Raw genomic sequence first — 23,911 nt, forward strand, 5'->3', positions numbered from 1 at the left:
TGACACATTTGATATAATAATGAAAAATTCCGTACAAACCGTTTTAGGCGAATCAGTCGAGCGCTGCTAGTAATGTTTGCTTATTTTTTTCTGTTTATAGATTCATGGTACCATGAAAACCCGGTCTTCGGAAATATCCAAGGACCCGACGCAGTGAAAATATGAACATTTGGTGACGTTAAAAAAAATAAAGGATAGATATATACATATATATTATATATTTTTTGTAAAATTTAACTTTAGGACATACCGTGTAAATATTGTTGGTTTATGGTTGGTTTGGTTAATAAAACCAATAACTTTAAAGATAAGGTGTTTTTTAAATTTTATTTTTTAATATTACATAAATCATAATTTTTATCGTTTTTAAAAATAATGACTTAGATGTTCAACTGTCGAGATAATAATTTTGTGCACGAGATTGACACAATGTGACTTTTTTATTGTCATTTCTAAGATCGATGATAAATATAAGGTAAACGGTTTTATATTTAGATTCTCAATAACATTCTGAATATATTCTTCTGTATTTCATTTAAATACAGTAAAGTGTGTAAATTGTCACATTGTGGATAATTAATTTGATTAAATTTGTTTTTAAAAACAAATTTTGGCCAAAGACTTTTTTTTAAACATGTTTAGTTATATGTTAAATACCTATTTTCAGACTAATTGAAATAAGCTCTTTTGTCCTAAAATAAAAAAAAAACATTCAAATTACTTAATCAACCCCTTACGGGAAAACGATAAACGCAGGTCCTTGAGTTACATAATTACCATTTTAACTATAGTACACTAATACAACTTGTATTATACATTTTAGCTAAAGTCCTGTGTTGTACAAAGCCAACGTTACATATTCTTTCATTAAACACATTATTTCACATTACGACAAATTCCAGTTAGAATCGTCTTATTTTACCTTTACAAGTAGTCATAATTGGCAAAAAACCAAATGTCTATAGTTTTACATTACATTTTTTAAGTTTAAAGTTGCGCTATTTGGTGCCTACGCGCAAAATCTACTTAAAAAATATCATATTATATGATTTGTTGTTTGCCGAAAACAAGTGGTTTTTTGAAACGTATTCTGTTTTGCTAACTAAACAAAAACATTACATACATTTTTAAATGTGAGTTGTAAAATGGAATAACTACTTAAATCCAATAAATCCAGGGACGAGGGAAAGGGTGATATTCACTCTACGCCAAAATAAAAATTATAACCTATCTATTAGAAGGATTTCTAGAACTATACACTGGATCTGGGTCTCAACAATTTCCGGTTACGTTACTTGATACGACCTATGTATTATGGATAGTACCAATTGTTTATATTTTATGAACTTAAACAATATATATGTCGTCTGTGCCATATATCGTAATCAACTAATGTATGACTAAAATGTTATTCAGATGAACGATGAATGTGGAATTTATTCACACATAGCAACCTGGAAATTTAATCGGTTAAAATGTAAATTTCCCCCATTTATTTGCGGTTTTTCCTTAGTGGAAAACAATTTGTCAAGAGATTATTAAGGCGACTATATGTGTTATATGGCGCTACAGTGAACTACCTTATAGTGTAATTTTCTGACCTTAAGTTTCTAATTACCCTCTAAAAAGTTATACACAGAGCATTTGAATCGCCAGACAAATTTCTTCGAGTAACATATTATCTCTATGGATCACACATCGTCATGCCGTGCCCCTACGACAGTGACCTTAATTTTAAATTTTACTTTTTTCTCACCCCCTCTCTCCCCTCATCACGGGCGATGGTAATTTTTTTGTTTTATAGACGTAATTTTAAAAGCTTATAGTTGATAATTAGTCAGAAGGTAGGGCTCGTGTTTATCCATATGAAGAGTGAAAGTGTTAAACGTTCCAAGTGCCAAAGTATAAAAATTGTACTTTATAATTTGATTTGTATTTTATTCACTACCGGAAACAATTTTGTAAAATTTTCAAGTAAAGAATAGTTATTTATAAAAAAAAAAAATCATATTTAAAACTCAAAAATATGTTAAAGGGTTTCCGGTAATGAATAAAATACAAATCAAATTATAAAGTTCAATTTTTATACTTTGGCACTTGGAACGTTTGACACTTTCATTCTTCATATTATCTTAACTTTAGTTTTCATACAGTAAGTTTTTAAACAGTACCAAATATATAGATTGGGTAAAAGGGTTAATGGTATTTTCTGGGTTCAACAGACTGTGTAAATCTGTATTTAGAACGGTTTTAAATATTTTGCACACAACATTATTGCACGCTGTATTCAAAAATTGTATAGTTGTTTATCTTAAAAGGTTGTAGTAACCTATGGACTAAGAAGAAGTGTTTAGTGTATCGAAATCGCACTAAAATAATGAAAATGCCGGGCTTAAATTTTTGTAAAAATGTACCATATGAAACCTTAGTCATTAGTGCATTATGATAAAATAGACTTGCATTGTTAAACCGTATTGTAAAACAACAATGTTTAATTAGCATTGTAAACTACTGTAGGTTTTTAAATTTAACCGTTCAGTGTAACCTATATACAATTTACACCACTAGCGTGAAAAAATATTACTCATATGACGTTATATGACACTTTGCTGCGAAACTAAATAAATAAGTTGGTAAAAAAATAAAAAAGTTTGGCTGTTATTTTGAAACTAGGTTTTAGAACCAAAACCCATACGTTTTGTGCGTTGCTTACAGGTTTAATCGCAACAATAGTACACGAAATAAATGTACTCGATTCGACCAAACATTTGACAAACAATGAACGCATACACAAGAACAATACATGAACCAATAAATGTACACTCCTACATCGCCTACGAAATAGTAAAAACGCATATCTCCTTCTATATAGTGCAAGCAGCAAACGTACTGTTGCTCTAGTATAGTGTTCTACGTTCTTGGTGTTTAATATAACAATAACTACTCGAATAAAATGAATTTGAAACGCATAATTTGTTTTTTAACCACCATATTTTGCATAATGATGCCGGCGTATGCTCGAGAAGGTATAAAAAACATTTTTAGTATATTATAGTTTTTTTTTTTTTTTTTATAGCATCTTCGGCCAACAAAATTATTTCAAATATTTTGAATACTGTGGTTGTTTTTACCAGATTTTTCAAATTGTCTATGAAATTTTACCTTTTTTATACCTCATTAAAACTACAAATACTTAACGACCAAAGCCAAAATAATCAAAAAAAAAAAGGGGGAACATTATTTTATTCAAATACATAAGTAGCATCAATTCGTAATGGGTATACCTATCCATATTTTGACCATACATTTATTTCTAAAAAAATGTCAATTTCTGATTTATTATAACATTTGGATTTTTTTTGTTAAGAAAATTTATATCAAACCAAAATTGACAATTTTCTGAATTTTTTGTAGTCGAATTCACGTTTTTTTTTTTTTTTGCAAACTTAACATTTTTTTTTTTTTGAATATAGAAAAATATTGACCTAAGAATCCATTTAAAAAAAACACATATTAAAACAACTGTGTACTTAGCCCTAGAACTAAATGAGCCATATGATGCATTGGGACGAATAAAATATTAAAGTAATTTTTTTCGATATCTTAGATGATCCACGTAACCCATCACCCGAGTACCGTAAGTTTTTGAGACTGCCATAACTTACATAACTAAAAACAACTAAAAATAATTACACCAGTATAGATACTTGAAAATTAAAAATTAACTTGGAAAAACAATTAATTAAGTTATTTTGTCTGTGTTTCAGCACAAGAGCGAATAAATCCACCTGGTAAGTCTTGAGACTTTAATAAAACTTATGTAGGTTATAAATGTGTAATTCAATATGCAAAGATTTTTATTTAAAACGGAAACACCTTGTACTTATTACCTTTATAAAGGAGCCTAACTTAAATAAACCGTCTGTTACGCAATATTTTAATATTTTGTTTTAGCTTACAGACGACAGTCAATTTACCAACAAAGCTACAGACAGCCACCTGGTAATTTAATCAGCACTAGACAAATTTTTTTTTAATTGCCAAATAAATGTGTTATTTGAAGATGCAGATTTTGTGAATCTAAATACAAGCACGTGTACATCTGTATTTAGAACTGCTTCACATATTTTCAAATTAACTGTAGGTTTTTAAATTTAACCGTTCAGTGTAACCTATACACATTTACAATTTTTTTATGGAGATCCCAATTTGAAACTATGTACACATTATGTAAAATTTCCTCAGCATTCTGATGAAAATATCGCGAACAATTCTCAATTTTCGGGCAATACAAAAATTATAACGTCTTAGCCAATAAACACAATTTTAATGACTTTCTGTTACGCGAAAAAAAAATTAACATTTTTTTCAGAAAGCTGACATTATTTTACACGAAAACCTGATTTGTAATTTTTTGACGGCCGAAGAGACTATAAAAAAAAGTAGTGTCAAGAAAAAACTACAAATACTTAACTACCAAAGCCAAAATAATCAAAAAAAAAAAAAAGAGGAACATTATTTTATTCAAATACATAAGTAGCATAAATTCGTAATGGGTATACCTATCCATATTTTGACCATACATTTGTTTCTAAAAAAATTTCAATTTCTGATTTATTATAACCTTTGGATTTTTTTTGTTAAGAAAATGTATATCAAACAAAAATTGACAATTTTCTGCATTTTTTGTAGTTGAATTCACGTTTTTTTTTTTGCAAACTAACATTTTTTTTTTTGAATGTAGAAAAATATTGACCTAAAAATCCATTTAAAATGAACACATATTAAAAAAACTGTGTACTTAGCCCTAGAACAATGAGCCATATGATGCATTGGGACGAATAAAATATTAAAGTAATTTTTTTCGATATTTTAGCTGAGCCTACACGTAACTCACGACCCGAGTAAGTTTTTGAGACTGCTTTAACTTATATAATTAAAAATTATTACACCAGTATAGATACTTGAAAATTAAAAGTTAACTTGGGAAAACAAGTATTTAAGTTATTTTGTCTGTGTTTCAGCACAAATACCACCACTAGCAACTCCACCAATACCGATACCAGTACCACCACCAATCCACCTGGTAAGTTTTGAGACTTTAATAAAACTTATTATATAGGTTATAAATGTGTAATTCAATATGCAATTTTATCATTCGTTTTTCAAATGACTGTTACTTGAATGATATTGTAAGTTTTCGCGCTTTACAAAGATAGGTACTAGCGGTTTTTTAATTATTTTCAATTAAGCTGAAAATGTTAAACTATAATATTTACAATTTTTTTATAATCAATTATTTTATACATAATAGTGTATCTGATATTTTAAAATCACAATTATTTCGAAATGTAAACAATGGATAATAGTAAACCCAAAGATTTTTATTTAAAACGGAAACACCTGTACTTATTACCTTTATAAAGGAGCCTGACTTAAATAAACCGTTTTTTTAAACAATATCTAAATTTTTTTTTTTTTTTAGCTAACTAACGACAGTTCAATTTACCAACAAAGCTGCAGATCCAAGACCTGTGTTACATTTTGAAAATACACTATATGCTCACTAATACTTGTATATTGTAAAATGTTCATATTTTTTCATCATAATTCTTATGTTTCGACCTTCAGATTTTTCTAATAACAATGTATTCCGAAATAACATATTCTCGTACCCGTCATAAAAATTATATTATGTCTATTACATATACCAATAAAAATAATGTTCACCGAATAAGTAAATTTGTATATTATTATCTAGTCTAATTCAACTATTTGTTTTTTACTATAATTAGTATAGTTTTTGGATATTTATACACTATACATAATATTATCTACAAAAAGTTTAATCGTTGTTTTCTTCGTAACGCTAGTGTGGTTTATAGTAACATAATATTAAAGTTTGGCACCGTTTACATATAAGCCTTCGTATGGTGTTTTTAAGTATGTACGTTTCGCTAAACTATTATCATCTACAGAATTGCCAAGAACAAATAACGGAACAAAAAAAAAAAAAACACGGTTAAACGCAAATACTACCTAGAAGAGCCATGTATGTGAACTACAAGAAAAAATGCTTTAAAATGTTTTATTAACAATTATTGACCTAATTTTATTTTATTCAATTTTAAATTGGTATAAAATCCTACTTAAAAACTCCTAGTTGATAGTTATCGTGGACACAAAACAATTAAATTAAATAAAGTACATAGGTACTTAATACAAGGTCAGGTATTATAAAACTACTAAAAAACGTTTGGCCAGAACATATAATTAAGACTATATCATAATATTATCAGGACATATCGAATGTATTGATGTACCAATCTGCATGAATTGTAGTTAATCTCAACATTTTTTTTTTTTTTTATATTCGTCTTATATTATATTAAATCATAGTTAGTTTTGTAAATAAATTATTCAGTAACAATGTTTTTTACCACAAAAAAAAAATGTTAACATTTAATGGCAAATATAAAATGGTATCCAATCAATTTTTGACAAAGTATAATATTTAACATGCTATAAGTGGCCGTCAATCGGCCTGGATCTTTTTTATATGGTCCGAAAAGTGAGTCAATATTCATGTCATCGACTTAAAATAATTGCAATATTTGAAAAAAGTTTCAAAACAAAAAATTCCCACTGAACAATGTCGTGAGACGGTTTTAGTTAAATAAAAAAAATTATCATTATATTAATAACGATTTCAAACTAACCGACCACACTAAGACATGTGCATAAATTAATGCAGAAAAGAAACATATGAGAATTGAGTTGTGAGAATACATTTTCGAACATTTTTCTTATTGTCTCATTTTGTTTTTTTTTTTCAATCTTTAGTTTTCTAACCTTGGGTCCTTTTTTAATATAATAAATATATATATATATATATATATATATATATATATATATATATATATATAACAATTGCAACCAATGCGCATTTTAAAATAATGTTATAACCGCTGAATAAATTATTTAATTTATTTATAGTACAAGTTATAGAATTAAATAGATTGAATGCCTAATTATTACTTTTTTTTTATTACATCATTGTCAGGGTCACGGCAGGTGTATTATAATTAAATTTTTCGTAACGTTGCATTTATTAAAAAAAATATATATATATATTATATTATTATGTATAATTATAAAAAAAACAATACTATTTTCAACGTCACCTCGGGTTTTTTTTAAATATTTTTGTTTAAATATGAGCCTATTAAAACACTGCATAATGCCAGTGAATATATTTTATACCACATGACTACATCATATGCAGACGTGGACTGTAGTTTTACATCTATTTTTCTAAATGTCTTAACAACTTCTCTAACATTGTCTTGTTATATTTTTCTAATTGACGTTTTACAAAAGACTGGACTTATTTCTTTTTACTATAACTCTTGAATTTATTACAAGTAAATCCGATTAAAATGTTTGACTTTGAGTGAAAAAGTTCTATGGTAAAACTATTTTAAGATTAGACTATATTCGATACTATGGAAATTCAAGCGGACCGTTGGCCTGGGTTGTTGGACAATTCGAAAAGCAACGCCAGTTTTGCCCACGATAACATACTGATGAATGGCCGGTGCTCTTCGGTGTTTCGCGAATACTGGACACATTCGATCATACTAACTGCCTTAGTATTCGCCGGGTACTTTGCGATGTGCATGTATTTAGAGGTAGGTTTCTTAGCACCCTAGACAGGACTACAGGGTGTGTAGGCGTGCCCTGGTTTACTCATATATAATGTCAAGTAGATAAAACTAAAAAAATAGAAAATGTAAAATCAAAAAAACTTTTAATGCATTCATTAATTTTTCGATGGTAAAAAATTCATTTTCTCTTAATGATTATTAACTTTTAAGCTTTTTTTTTCGATACACTAAAATTGAATTGGGAACAATTTGCCGATAATGTAAACTAGTCAATAGTCAAGTCATTGCTGGGATGCTAAAGTTTAATACTTAGGACGGCAGTTATTTTTAATACGAGCTTCAAAATTTACTAGGTACATAAAAAAAAACTTTTTAAAAACATGCTTTTCTAAAAAAAATAGTAAAAAAATGAACTAAAAAGCAAAAACTAATTTTACTACAAAAACAATTTTACCAATCGACTGTAGCACATTTTGTTTAAAATGTCAGTTGCTTTGAAAACAACCGAAAATTAACTACAATTTTAAATAGTGATAAAAATCTTTAATTTTTGACTAAAAATAAAATCTTGTGCCTCATTCCAGTAAGTCCCTAATAAATATATCAGTTAACATTTCGGTTAATGTTTTATATTGTAACTTTTTTTTGTTATTTCAATTTGGCTTAATATTAGTGCGTGACACATACATATATATATACAATATAAAACATTAACTGAAATGTTATCCGATAAGTGTATTAGGGACTTACTTGAATGGAAAAATTAAAGATGTTTAAAATGTTTAAAATTGTAGTTGATTTTCGGTTGTTTTCAAAGTAACTGATATTTTAAACAAAACGTGCTACAATTGATTGGTAAATTGTTCTTGTAGCAAATATTATTCTTGATTCTGATTTGCCTTTCTTTCTCTGCTAAGTGGTCGTACTACGTAAAGCGTAGAGAAAACCCCACTGATTGGAAGTGCCAGCCAACCAAATGGCCAAAACCAAACGCACGGCTGAACGAAATCAAACACAGTCTCACCGCGCTGATGACCGCCACTGCCACAGTATCAGTTTATTCCACATACTTAGTTTGTGGTGGACGCAGTGCACTTTATCTGGAACTCGACGCTTACTCTTGGACGTGGTGGATTGTTCAATGGCCGCTGATACACATTTCCCAGGTCTTAATTTTATTTTTTTTTTGCTGACCTTAAAAGAGTTCTCGGTTTACCGTCTGCTTAAAAATATAATCATGGTAAAATTCCATCTTCTTAACTGTCACGTTCAATGCTATAGCCCACAAACCGTTTCCTATCTGTAGCAGTTAGTACTCCAATTCCTCTCCGTCCGACCCCGAGGGCCCGAGGAGTTGTGAAGATGACAGCTCAACCTGAACTGCCCTGAGTTACCTACTCCTCAGTGGTTATTAGGGTGTGCAGTTATTGTACTAATACCAGGAGTGCAGTAAGTGTAAAAGCACAATTACAGAGTCATGAAAGTTCTGCTTCTTTTAGCTTTTGTAGCGTCATCTAGCCTTACAGTACAGTTATTCCCTACAGATTAAAGATTCGGTTCATCACTCTGGACTCCATATTTTGGACATCCTCTTTCCGGGAATAGTGTAACACCCTCCTCTTTGTTCCATACCCGGCCAGCAGGAACGGCTTTTAGCTATCCTAGGACAATATGATATGATGAAGCGCTGCCAATTTGTTAAATCCAAAAGTTTGCAAATCATCAGAGCTACATGTTAACGTTGATTGGCTTGAGCTTACCAAGAAAATAGTTTGGTTCGTCTTTGGATATATTGCATATTGCATATTGGATGCACCGAGTGAGTCATAAGGGGTTACATGTGGGACAAAGTAAACTGTTTCGATGAATACTAAAATATGTGTTATTAAAACGTATACAGGGCGATCAGAATTTCATGTAATATCTGACTTTTTGATACTGTACTTAAATTATAAAAAAAAATTGACTCGTGTCCATTAGTATCCAGTGTAACGTGAGCCACGGTTTGAGGCAGAGATTTGAGTTTAAGTCCTAAGGTAATTTTAACGCAAACTTTCGACGGATATTCTGATTTTGTATTATAAAACAACACAAATGAACTCATTTAAACAAAAAAGAATAGTTTATGTACACAATTTACAAATATTATTTAATAGATACTCTGAAACATACATAGATGCTCTGATAAATTTACATACTTCATAAGACACGACTGATGCTCTGCAGCAAAACGACTAACTCACCATTGGTGGTGGAACACGGCCGAGGTGAGTCTGACTAGGGCTGAATCCCTAAGTCAGCGAATTCCATTCTATTCGGTCGTGGCCAACACCAGTTACCTGATGCCTGTAACTTATATAATTATTTACACACATATAAAAAACATGTTATTCTATTCAGGGGTTCATAACACCAGACTCCGTTCCGTCCAACTCCGAGGGCCCGATTAGTTGTTAAGATCACAGCTTAAGCCAAACTGCCCTGAGTTACCCACTCCTCAGTGGTTATTGCGGTATGAAGTTATTGTACTAGTACCATGAGTGCAGTAAGTGTAAAAGCACAATTACAGAATCACGAAAGTTCTGCTTCTTTTAGCTTTTGTAGGTCATCTAGCCTTACAGTACAGTTTTCCCATCACAAGATTAAAGATACGGTCCATCACTCTGGACTCCATATTTTGGATATCCTATTTCTGGAAATAGTGTCACACCCTCCTATTTGTTCAATACCCGGCCAGCAGGTACGGCTTTTGGCTATCCTGGGACTCTGTGATATGATGCGGCGCTGCCAATTTGTTACATCCAAAAGTTTGCAAATCATCAGAGCTACACGTTAACGTTGATTGGCTTGAGCTTACCAAGCAAAACATTCGGTTCGCCTTAGGGTTTATTTCGTTTTTTTAAACTATTTTATTCCGCAGGATTACGTTGCATATTGGATGCACCGAATGTTGCATACACGGTTTCTGTACAAACACGTACATGCTCTCCACCACAGATATAATCAACCGAACCCGTGGAACGCTTTTACAGTACACCCTATTGAAATCATAATTAACACATCACCTCAGTTAGCACTGTTGTTCGTCGTACCGGTACACTGGCGTGAGTACAGTCTGTTGCTGGTCAATGATGAAACACCTAAGGCTACTTTAAGCACGGAATATCTAAGATGTTATATTGTTGTTGTTAATTATGATTTTTTTGTAAATCATTATGGCCCACGTCCGTTTCAGTTCCTTACGTCACGGTATCGTTTCACGCAGCATACCTCAACATCATCCAACATTCTGGCATCGATTTCAAACCGTCGTGGTGGGAGATTGGGAAACCAGGCGTAATGTTCCACGATTATCACCATACAAACGGCAGAGTCAACTTTGGTCTGACTAGCTACGCGTGGGACAAAGTAAACTATTGCAAAAAAAAAATACTAAAATATTTGTTAATAAATATATACACAGCGTTCAGAATTTCGTGAACACCTGACTTTTTGATAATGTACTAAAATTATAAAAAAAAGCCACTATTTCTAATCTTTAAACTCTAATAACTTAAAAACTGGTGATCGACCAGTTGTGTACATAACTTTTGAAGTTTAAATGTTATCCCTCCTTCGCCTAGGTAGATATAGGTCACAGGTTTTCAGAATGTTTGAGTGAACAATTTACTTCCTAATAGTGGCTCTGATGCGAACCGGTAGATAGTAGGAATATTAAATATCTATAAAAGCGTTGTAAATGCAATATGTGCGATTTGAAAATCATTTTATGTCAATACTGGCCCGATTCCTCCGAGTAGCAACTCCATAAATCACAATGCCCCGACCCTACTATGATGGGTTTTCCCATCTCAGACTTTTACCTTTCTTGAAAACCACAAATTTGATAAATATTGAAGGGCACAGGGGAAAACGGTAGTAGCCACATTAGGAAAAGTTTTTCACGAACTTTGTTTTTGCTGTACTCTAAAATTTTCATAATTAGGTCACAGGTTTTCAGAATTTATTGTATCTGGAAGTGAAAAATTGACTTCCTTATAGTGGCTTTGATGCGAACCGGTAGATAGTAGGAATATTAAATATCTATAAAAGCGTTGTAAATGCAATATGTGCGATTTGAAAATTATTTTATGTCAATACTGGCCCAATTCCTCCGAGTAGCAACTCCATAAATAACAATGCCCCGACCCTACTATGATGGGTTTTCCCATCTCAGACTTTTACCTTTCTTGAAAACCACAAATTTGATAAATATTGAAGGGCACAGGGGAAAACGGTAGTAGCCACATTAGGAAAAGTTTTTCACGAACTTTGTTTTTGCTATATTCTAAAATTTTCCTTATGTGACTACTACCGTTTTTCCCCTGTGTCCTTCAATTATATTGCTATTGGTCCAGACACCAAATTTCAAGAAATAGCGTGTACATCATTGTAAATTGGTTAAATTAACGAAATGAAAATTCATCATTGTTTATTGGCACATATAATATAATAATGATACTTTCGTACAAACTACAAAAGGTTTTGGGTAAATCAGTCGAATGCTGCAAGTAATGTTCTGTTAATATTTTTTTTTTTATAGATTCATGGTACCATGTGTAAATCGTATGACCAGAAAAAATCTAAGGACCCGTCGATAGTTGGGCGGTCGTCGGCCAATAAGTAAACCTTTGTAAAGTATATGCAGTGAAAATATCAACAAAAGTTCTTACTAGAACTCGATTTAATCCGATGTGGTGACGTTAAAAAAAAAATAAAGGCATATATATATTTAACGTTAATATTGTTTTTGTTGATGTATAAGAAGTGGTTTTAATTAAAAAAAAAAATATATACAAATATATACAGGACACACTATTTTACTCAAAAACTACTTAGATTTCTACAAAAAAAAAGGAGGTTTAATAATTTGTTTGTGTATAAAATAGTGACTTATTGGAAAATAGTTTATTTTGTATCTCCGCCGTTCATCGAGTACACGACACCAACTTTTCATTTTCAAATGACAACCCTTACTTTTTTTTTTAAATAAATATAATCCAAATTGCATACATTAAAATGTGTTGAAGTTTGATTATTATTATTGTATTAGTATTTATAATGAATAAATGAGAAATAGAGAAGTTAAATAATAAATCTCAAACTGCAAAAATCTCTGCATATTATTCGATATGACAAATCTAAACATTGACTTACTAATACTTTATTGTTATTTTGCACAAGTGAAGAGAAAAAAGATCACATTTACTCACTTTCAAATAACAATCAACTCTTTGATTGGGTACTAATGTTTTTAACTCTACTCTTTTAAAGCACAATTTTTTTTTTTTTTTTATATGTAACAATACAATTTATTACACAACTAGCAAAGTTAATATTTCAAATTTAACCTTAAATTTTCAACAGTTTTATCGACAAATCTTTTTTTCCATTAGCCAACTGTACATTATTTGAATTCTAAAATAGATTTTCACTAAAGACTTTTAAGGTATAATAATAATTTAATAATATTTTATTTAATGGCTCACAAATTTCTACAGTAAAATATTTGAAAGAAAAAAATAATAAAAATATTGGAAACATGTTGTATCATAGTAGATTCAGACCACAAGTTTTTTATTTGTTACTATAATTAAATGGTGCCTACATTTAATGTTGTACTCATGGTTAAAAATAAGTTATTATTGTTGTTGAAACTAAAGTATCATTTATCATTGATCGAATCCAATCTTCAAAATGTAATTTAATAAATAATTTTAAAAAGTACTCACCTTGCATAATAGACATAATAGACCTGCATTAGTTATTCATGATTTAATTTTAAATCTTATACCTGTTATAAATATGTAGATAGGTATCGTAAGTAATATGATAAAATATAATTTATTTTGTCTAATGGTCTTAGTCAATATTTTACAATACAATTTAATACATTTGATATTCTAATTTTTTAATTAGAATAAAATAAATAAATCACATAACAATATGTTTTTCTCATCGTCTTATCAAGTCAATATTGAGTATTGCAAATGGATAAAAAAAAAAATCGTCAAGGATTATTATAGGTCTATTATTTGGTTCAATAAAGAAGTAAAAGTAAATAAGTTAACTGTCGTTTATTAAATAAATATATAATAGATATATTTATCTATTACATATCCTCTCTTATAATTTGTAACAGGTATTAAACTAATGTTTTGTTTTTATTTATGTACCTTCAAAATTGTTTTTATTACAAGCGTTATTTAATAGTAATTATATTATTTAAATATACCTAATAATTAGCACAGTCAGTTTTGAGTATGTCTACTAATTCTAAAATTATCATTCAAAAGGAAAAATAAAATCGTATATTGTAAGCAGTTCATCGTTCTGACAATAGTACAAAGGATTGCATTCTAACTTTTTTCGGATAACACTGACTTTATTAATTGTAGCATTGTTACAATTAGTTGTAACATTGTAATTTAAGTAGTTCAATACATTATTTTATTTTACCTATTATTTTCTCAGTTTTCACAATGATGTAGGTTTTATGTTTAGACAAAAAATAGATCACAATATGTCTTAATAAATGACCATATAAGTAATGAATGTATTTTACATTGTGGTGTATCTCGAGGTAGTGTGCTTGGTACCATTTTGTTCATTTTATACACGTTAACAGTTTATGCAATATAGGTATTGATGGTCTGGTAGTTACCCATGCGGATGACACTTGTTTATTGTTCTGACAATACATGGGATTTGGTCCATAGTAAGGCAAGCTCTGCATTAAATAGATTCATACAAGAACTTAATTTTAAAAATATAACTTAATTATGATAAAACAGTGTATATGGCATCATCTGTGTATAATTGCACACGATATTCATCTCTGGAAATAACAGTCCGTAATGATTATAATGATGTACTTGGTACAAATTACTTTAAAATTAGCAGAGTTATAAAGGTTAGATACTTAGGTTTAATATTTGACTGTACAATGAGATGAAATTGTCTTGTTTCATATGTTAATGTGCGACTAAGGACTATTATTTATAAATTTAATAATTTCAACAGAATTCTCTCCTCAGATATAATAAAAACTGTGTATATGTCACTTGTCCCAATACCTATACTTAAGAAAAAAGCACAAACTCTTAACGTCCTTTAATGATGTGATGATGGTAATAAAGATACCACGTTAAGATTGAGCAACATAAAAACGTATAGTTCTTTATTTTTTGGACGTTTCTAAATTAACTAGGTACATTTTATTAGAACAATTGTGAGAATTTTCGCTAATGCAATAAGTGCAGAATAATGATAATGTTGAATAAATCTAGTAAAGTTGAAAATAAGTAAATTAATCGAGTAAACGTGGCATTGAATTTCAAAGTAAAAATGTTAAAAGTTAAATTTTTTAATTATTTGTGGTTTTCACAACGAATAATCTTGAATGAATGGTTAAATTGATACAAAATAACTAACCAAGTGCATGTTTTGCCAATAAATCGATTAAGGCCAATTACTAAAAGACTACTAAAAAACGTTTGGCCACAACAAAAAATTAATCATTACTTGCCTAAGCGTTTAAAATTAACTTGGCATTAACTTAAAATAATTGTAATATTTGAAAAAAGTTTCAAAACAAAAAATATCCATGGAACAGTGTCGCGAGACGGGTTTTATTGAATAAAATATCATAATACTAATTATAATTAAACTAATATCATAATACTATTTTAAACTAACCGAAAAAACTAAGAATGTAGATAAATTAATGCGGAAAAAACATTTGGCTGTGTGAATACATTTATCTTATTGTCTCTTACTGTTTTCTTTTTTTAATTGAAAGTTTTCTGACATTGGGTCGTTTTTAACATATCTATAATAATTTCAAATGCGCATTTTTAATTATTATATAACTACGAGTTACATAAATTATTTATATTGTTAATAATGTGAATTTTAAAATTAATTTAATCGAATAATTATCAAATTTTTAATGAAATTGTCAGGGTTACGGCAGGTTTTTTTTTTATTATTTTTTTTTCAGCTGTGACCAGGTTCTGTCAATGTTAAAACACTGCATTGTGTCCGTTTGTATTTCTAACGTCACCATTGTTGCTAAAATGCACTTTTTAAAAACGAAATAATAGTATAAATTTCAGGGTCATGACAAAAATTAGCCCGTTAAAACAATGCATAGTATCAGTCGAATTTATTATAAACCATCACTACATAATATGTACAAGTGACCTGTAGTTTTACTTATATTTCTCTTAATGTCTTTATAACTACTCTAATTTTCATCTTATATTGGTCTACTAGTCGCTTTACAAAAGACTAGACTTATTCTATATTACTATTATTCTTGAATTTATGACAAGTAAATCCTATTAAAATGTCCATTTCAACTCTTAGTTAAAATTGTTATAGTATAATTATTTTAGGATTGGACTATATTCGATACTATGGAAAACAAAGCGGACCGTTGGCTTGCGTTGTTGGAAAACTCAAAAAGCAATGCCAGTTTGGCTCACGATAATATACTGATAAAAGGTCGGTGCTCTTCTGCGTTTCGAGAATACTGGACTCATTGGATCATAACATCTGTCTTCTTATTCGCCATGTACTTTGTGATCTGCAAGTATCTAGAGGTAGGTATTTTGGCACCCCTATAGACAGAACTACAGTGTGAGTCGGGTGTGCCCGAGTACACTCATCTTGTGTCAAGTAAATAACACTAAAAATACATATTATATTAAGCAAAAAACTACACTACAAGGTCATTCATTAATCTATCAAGGGTAAAAAACTCATTTTCTCTTAATAATTATTAATCGCTTTTTATTTAAATACATAAATTCGTTTCATTGTTTAAAATTAGACAATATTCAAATGTAGACCGATTTTAATAATTTCCAAAGCGCCATCGACATACTTTTGGTAATGTATACTTTTTATAAGTTTATTTAATTAAGAATAATTTGCTGATAATGTTAACTAGTCAATAACGAAGTCATTATTTTTTAAGATGTTAAAGTTGAACATTTTAGACGACAATTGTTTTTAATATAAGCTCTGAAAATTACTACATAAAAAATGGAATATGTAAAATAAAACAAACTAAAATAATTTCAAATTGAAAACTACGAAAATTTCAAATATTATTCTTAAGACAACGCGCTTGTACAAGGTGCATATTAAAACCCTCTCAAATGGGAGTATATATTATGTATAATAGCCATTATTATGTTAAAGCCAATGGATAGCAATTTGTTAGAAAAAAATTATTCATTTTCGAGCTAAAGTTATGAATTTTAATATTTAAAAAAAAGATTTATTCTTACTGATGTGCCTTTCTTTCTCTGCTAAGTGGTCGTACTACGTGAAGCGTAAGGAAAATTTCACCGATTGGAAGTGCCAGCCAAAAAAATGGCCAGAACGAAACACTTTGCTGAACGATATCAAAGTCAGTCTCATCGCGCTGTCGAGCGCCACAGCCACGATATCAATTTATAGCACATACTTATTTTGTGGTGGACACAGTTTACTTTACTTGGAATTCAGCGATTACCCCTGGAAATGGTGGATTGTTCAATGGCCGCTGATATACTTTTCCCAGGTATTTAAATTTAGCCTCGGTGCGGAGCTGAGAAGGTATTTTTATTACAATGGTGTGTTTTTATTAAATTTTTAATTTTTGTGTCTTTCAAGCAACTTTATAGATCAGAAATCATACCTGAAAGGTATTTTAAAGAGCTAAAAATTTAAAAAAGTCACCCCTTCCCCATCAAAATCGAGAAAAACACGCAAAAAATTTCAAAATTTTTCAACTTAAAATTACGACGGTCTTTACCTTTTTTGAAAAATAGTCAAAAAAGTTCTAAATTTATATGAATTGTTCTTCAAATATAGTAATACCGATAAACATTAACAAGCCAAAAAAATATCATAAACTCTTTCACCTAGAAGGGATAGAATTTTTTTCTTAATTTCACTTTTTCAAGCAATGTTTTTGAGATTTAAATTTAAAAATTAGACCGAAGGTAGGTATAAAATGGAACTATAACATATACAATTTCTTCAAAAATCTGTAGTCAAATTTTTTTTTATTAAGGAAAAACCCCCAAAAATAAGGTATATTTACACTTTGGCCGTAGTCAGTTTCTAGGTTGCTATGTGTGAGTGAACCAACAGTCAACTGGTAATGAAAATATTTTCATTTTATTGTTAATCACGATAGATGGGTAACTATGATAGTACATTTTTATAGACAGACGATCAACCCTTATCGTAACCACCCTGCACAAGACTAAATATTAAATTTTAAGTACACTATTGCTGGTCCCACGATATCTTCTTAACCGCTATAACTGGTTTGAACATACTATCCACAGATTCGCATCGAAGCGTCTATTTAAAAGTAATTTTATCACTTTCAGTTATAATAAAATCTGTAGACCTGTCACCTCTCCGTCCCCACTATGCCCCGAACACACTGTACTGGCTTTTATTTATCTGTGGTTTTTTTTATTCGTATAAGTTAAAACTGTTTTTGGTTGACCCTCTGCTTTAAATCTAACTGTCACAATTCGATGCCATTCGCCGTTCCTAGCTGCATCCGTTAGTACCCAGACTCCTATCCATCCGAATCCGAGGGCCGGGTGAGCTTATAAGTTCACAGCCAAACCCATTGCGGTACGAAGTTATTGTACTAATACCACGAGTGCAGTAAGTGTAAAAGCACAATTACAGAGTTATGGAAGTTCTGCTTCTTTTAGCTTTTGTAGGTCATCTAGGCTTAAAGTACAGTTATTCCACTACAAGATTAAAGATTCGGTTCAACCCTCTGAACTCCATAATTTGGATAATATCCTCTTTCCGGGAATAGTGTAACACCCTCCTGTTTGTTCCATACCCGGCCAGCAGGAACTGATTTTAGCTATCCAGGGACAATATGATATGATGCGGCGCTGCCAATTTGTTAAATCCAAAAGTTTGCAAATCATCAGAGCTGCATGTAAACGTTGTTTGGCTCGAGCTTACCAAGAAAAACATTCGGTCGGTCTTGGGGTTTATTTGATTTTTTTCAACTACTTTATTCCGCAGGATTACATTGCATATTGGATGCACCGAGTGAGTCATAAGGGGTTTCTATACAAACACATGCACGCCTACCACCACCGACACCGTCAACCATACCCGTGGAACGCTTTTGCAGTACACCCGATTGAAATCATAATCCACCTATTAACTCAGTTAGCACTGTTGTTCGTCTTACCAATACACTGGGGTGAGTACAGTCTGTTGCTGACCAATGCTGAAACATGTAGTCCTATGTTAGCGTGGAATATTTAATATTGTCATTATTAATAATATTTGTCTGTGTTTCATCATGTCTACGGCCGTTTCAGTGCCTTACGCCACAGTATCGTTTTACACCTTTTACCACAACATCATCCAACATTCTGGCATCGATTTCAAACCGTCGTGGTGGGAGATTGGGAAACCAGACGTAATGTTCCACGATGTTCACCATATAAACGGCAAAGTCAACTTTGGTCTGACCTGCTATGTGTGGGACAAAGTAAATGGTTTACAATAAATACTAAAATATTTGTTATAAAATGTATACAGAGCGTTCAGAATTTCATGTTACACCTGACTTTTCGATACTGTACAAAAATTATAAAAAAAAGTGACTCATTGGTAAAACATTCTAAACTTTTATCAAACAATAATAATTGGCCGAAAATGGGAGCTGAGCGTTAACCAATTATGAATATCGATTACATTTAAAATATTTAATTCAAAAAACCGGATAAGAGTTAAAATGCGGTTGAGTAATGCACACAGATAAAAAACTTAGTTATTTTATCGGCCCCAAGGTATAAAAAATGAAATCATGCATATATTTTTCATATTACTTATCGCTTATCCTAATATCTTATCTCTCATCCCTAATATTTTATCTCTTATTTCTAATCTCTTATCACCAACTAAAATTGAAAGTTTTACGCGAAAATGGCGACGTGAAATACTTGTACCAGACCAATATCCATATTAAAACAACAATACGGTCAACCTTTCATCCCGTTCTAAGCTTTTAACTCTTACAACTTAAAAATTAATGGAAACTGATGATCGATCAGTTGTATACATAACCTTTTAAGTTCAAATGGTCTCCCTCCTACATCTAGTTAGATACAGTCGCTTTGATGCAATCCTGTATATGGTAGGGATATTATATATGGGTGGGAATAGGGTAAAGGGTAGGGCGTAAGATAAAGGTTAGGAGATAGGGAGCGAAATATATTCGGTAATTCAACGAGACATGAAAATGCTCTTTCGTGGTTGCAGAATCGGCTGAAAAAATTTTTGATAGACTATTAAGTGCTGCTCGCAATGATTTGCTTATAATTTTTGTTTACAGATTCATGGTACCATGAAAAAATCGAACAACCAGTCTTCGAATATATCCAAGGACCCTTCGATAGTTGGTCGGTCGTCGGCCAATAAGTAAACGTTTGTTAAGCATATGCAGTGAAAATATTAACAAAAAATCTTACTAGAACTCGATTTTATCCGACTTGGTGTTGTTAAAAAAAAAAAATAACAGACATGTATTTTACGTTAATAGTCTTTTATGATGCTGTATTGGAGATGTTTTAAATTTATAAAAAACATACACATATATATATAAATTTTATGATCATTCTTTTAGTGGGATGTTATACCTCCTGTTCATTTTGAAGCCTAGTATAGGTGATTTTTTACACGAACTAATTGTGTGACCAGTAACCATATATTTTCTCAGTTTTCACAATGATGTACGTTTTATGTATAAACAAAAAATAGATCACAATATGTCTTAAAAAACGACCATAAAAGTAATGAATGTATTTTACATTGTGGTGTATCTCAAGGTAGTGTGCTTGACACCATGTTGTTCGTTTTATACACGTTAACAGTTTATGCAATATAGATATTGATGGTCTGGTAGTCACCTGTGCGGATGGCACTTGTTTATTGTTCTGACAATACATGGGATTTGGTCCATAGTAAGGCGAGCTCTGCATTAAATAGATTCATACAAGAAATTAATTTAAAAAATATAACTTAATTATGATAAAACAGTGTATATGGCTTTTACTGTGTATACGATATTCATCTCTGGAAATAACAGTCCATAATGATTATAATGATGTACTTGGTACAAATTACTTTAAAATTAGTAGAGTTATAAAGGTTAGGTACTTAGGTTTAATGTTTGTCTGTACAATGAGATGAAATTGTCTTGTTTCATTTGTTAATTTGCGACTAAGGACTCTTATTTATACATTTTATAATTTTAACAGAATTCTCTCCTCAGATATAATAAAAATTGTGTATATGTCACTTGTCTGAATACCTATATTTAAGAAAAAAACACAAACTATTAACGTCCTTTAATTAGGTGATGATGGTAATAAAGATACCACGTTAAGATTGAGCAACATAAAAACGTATAGTTCTTTATTTTTTGGACGTTTCTAAATTAACTAGGTACATTTTATTAAAACAATTGTGAGAATTTTCGCTGATGCTATAAGTGCAGAATAATGATAATGTTGAATAAATCTAGTAAATAAGTAAGTTAATCGAGTAAACGTGGGAAAAAAATCAACGTAACATTTAATTTAACTTATATATGTCTATCATGCTTGTTATGTAACGTTGTTCTAACTGCTTATACTTTTAATTTTGATCGACGGAGCAGCATACAAATTGGAGTTGGACTGTTAATGCAATTCTTTGTTTTAGGCCATTCAGTCATTCGAATCATTACTGATCTAATATTTAAAAAAAGATTCAAAACAAAAAATATTCATGAAACAGTGTCGCGAGACGGGTTTTATTGAATAAAATATCATAATACTAATAATGATTTTAAACTAACCGAAAAAACTAAGAATGTAGATAAATTAATGCGGAAAAAACATTTGGGCTGTGTGAATACATTTTTTAACATTTATCTTATTGTCTCTTACTGTTTTCTTTTTTTAATTGAAAGTTTTCTGACATTGAGTCGTTTTTAATATATCTGTAATAATTTCAAATGCGCATTTTTATTTATTATATAACTACGAATTACATAAATTATTTATGTTGTTAATAATGTGAATTTTAAAATTAATTTAATCGAATAATTATCAAATTTTTAATGAAATTGTCAGGGTTACGGCAGGTTTTCTTTTTATTATTTTTTTTTAAGCTGTGACCAGGTTCTGTCAATGTTAAAACACTGCATTGTGTCCGTTTGTATTTCTTACGTTACCATTGTTGCTAAAATGCACTTTTTAAAAACAAAATAATAGTATATATTTCAGGGTCATGACAAAAATTAGCCCGTTAAAACAATGCATAGTATGAGTCGAATTTATTATAAACCATCACTACATAATATGTACAAGTGACCTATAGTTTTACTTATATTTCTCTTAATGTCTTTATAACTACTCTAATTGTCATCTTATATTGGTCTACTAGTCGTTTTACAAAAGACTTATTCTATATTACTATTATTCTTGAATTTATGACAAGTAAATCCTATTAAAACGTCCATTTCAACTCTTAGTTAAAATTGTTATAGTATAATTATTTTAGGATTGGACTATATTCGATACTATGGAAAACAAAGCGGACCGTTGGCTTGGGTTGTTGGAAAACTCAAAAAGCAATGCCAGTTTGGCTCACGATAATATACTGATGAAAGGTCGGTGCTCTTCTGCGTTTCGAGAATACTGGACTCATTGGATCATAACATCTGTCTTCTTATTCGCCATGTACTTTGTGATCTGCAAGTATCTAGAGGTAGGTATTTTGGCACCCCTATAGACAGAACTACAGTGTGAGTCGGGTGTGCCCGAGTACACTCATCTTGTGTCAAGTAAATAACACTAAAAATACATATTATATTAAGCAAAAAACTACACTACAAGGTCATTCATTAATCTATCAAGGGTAAAAAACTCATTTTCTCTTAATAATTATTAATCGCTTTTTATTTAAATACATAAATTCGTTTAATTGTTTAATATTAGACAATATTCAAATGTAGACCGATTTTAGTAATTTCCAAAGCGCCATCGACATACTTTTGGTAATGTATACTTTTAAAAAGTTTATTTAATTAAGAATAATTTGCTGATAATGTTAACTAGTCAATAACGAAGTCATTATTTTTTAAGATGTTAAAGTTGAACATTTTAGACGACAATTGTTTTTAATATAAGCTCTGAAAATTACTACATAAAAAATGGAATATGTAAAATAAAACAAACTAAAATAATTTCAAATTGAAAACTACGAAAATTTCAAATATTATTCTTAAGACAATGCGCTTGTACAAGGTGCAAATTGAAAACCTCTCAAATGGGGGTATATATTATGTATAATAGCCATTATTATGTTAAAGGCAATGCATAGCAATTTGTAAGAAAAAATTTATTAATTTTCGAGCTAAAGTTATGAATTTTAATATTTAAAAATAAAATTTATTCTTTTTACATCAAGATGTACTAGGGCACACCCTGTAGTTCCTCTATTGCGATTCGGCGTACAATGCCTCTACACGTTCTGTATACTGATGTGCCTTTCTTTCTCTGCTAAGTGGTCGTACTACGTAAAGCGTAGAGAAAACCCCGCTGATTGGAAGTGCCAGCCAACCAAATGGCCAAAACGAAACGATCGGCTGAACGAAATCAAACACAGTCTCACCGCGCTGACGACCGCCACTGCCATGATATCAGTTTATAGCACATATTTATTTTGTGGCGGACACAGTTTACTTTACTTGGACATCAGCGATTACTCTTGGATGTGGTGGATTGTTCAATGGCCGCTGATATACTTTTTCCAGGTATAATTTTTTTTATTTGTATACGTTAAAACATCTTTTGTAGGTCATCTAAGCCTACAGTACAGTTTTCCCATCACAAGATTAATGATTCGGTTCATCACTCCGGACCCCATATTTTGGACATCCTCTTTTTGGGAATAGTGTAACACCCGCCTATTTGTTCCATACTCGGCCAGCAGGTACGGCTTTTAGCCTATCCTGGGACGCTATGATATGATGCGGCGCTGCCAATTTGTTAAATCCAATAGTTTGCAAATCATCAGAGCTACACGTTAACGTTGACTGGCGTGAGCTTACCAAGAAAAACATTCGGTTCGTCTTAGGGTTTATTTTTTAATTGTTTAACTACTTT

The 23,911-nt window shown here is 30.5% G+C and overlaps 1 protein-coding gene and 1 long non-coding RNA gene across 6 annotated transcripts in view; both read left to right on the forward strand.

Annotated features, from left to right (window-relative positions):
• Positions 1-23,911, forward strand: part of LOC126842354 (uncharacterized) — a 29,168-nt gene that overhangs the window by 3,735 nt on the left and 1,522 nt on the right. The window contains exons 2-6 of one of the 5 annotated variants that reach the window (XM_050579289.1): positions 16,215-16,312; positions 17,032-17,280; positions 18,768-18,951; positions 19,073-19,245; positions 20,092-20,338. In XM_050579289.1, the coding sequence (XP_050435246.1) occupies positions 16,215-16,312; positions 17,032-17,280; positions 18,768-18,951; positions 19,073-19,245; positions 20,092-20,181 (794 nt within the window). In that variant the 3' untranslated portion in view covers positions 20,182-20,338. Of the gene's footprint in view, positions 1-100; positions 408-10,587; positions 10,772-10,902; positions 11,076-12,249; positions 12,449-16,137; positions 16,313-17,031; positions 17,281-18,767; positions 18,952-19,072; positions 19,246-20,091; positions 20,339-23,911 lie in introns of those variants that run through there. The other 4 variants (XM_050579292.1, XM_050579291.1, XM_050579290.1 and 1 more) reach the window with 4 other exon arrangements.
• LOC126842356 (uncharacterized) lies at positions 21,971-23,625 on the forward strand. Its single transcript, XR_007686322.1, has 3 exons — positions 21,971-22,240; positions 22,305-22,511; positions 23,311-23,625. It is a non-coding gene; the product is annotated as an uncharacterized LOC126842356 (long non-coding RNA).

Source organism: Adelges cooleyi, unplaced genomic scaffold, assembly GCF_023614345.1.
Source record: "Adelges cooleyi isolate 19-005CV unplaced genomic scaffold, UGA_ACOO_1.1 ACOO_flye_CR_arks_rails_tigmint_CR_PRNA_519, whole genome shotgun sequence".
Lineage (NCBI taxonomy): Eukaryota > Metazoa > Arthropoda > Insecta > Hemiptera > Adelgidae > Adelges > Adelges cooleyi.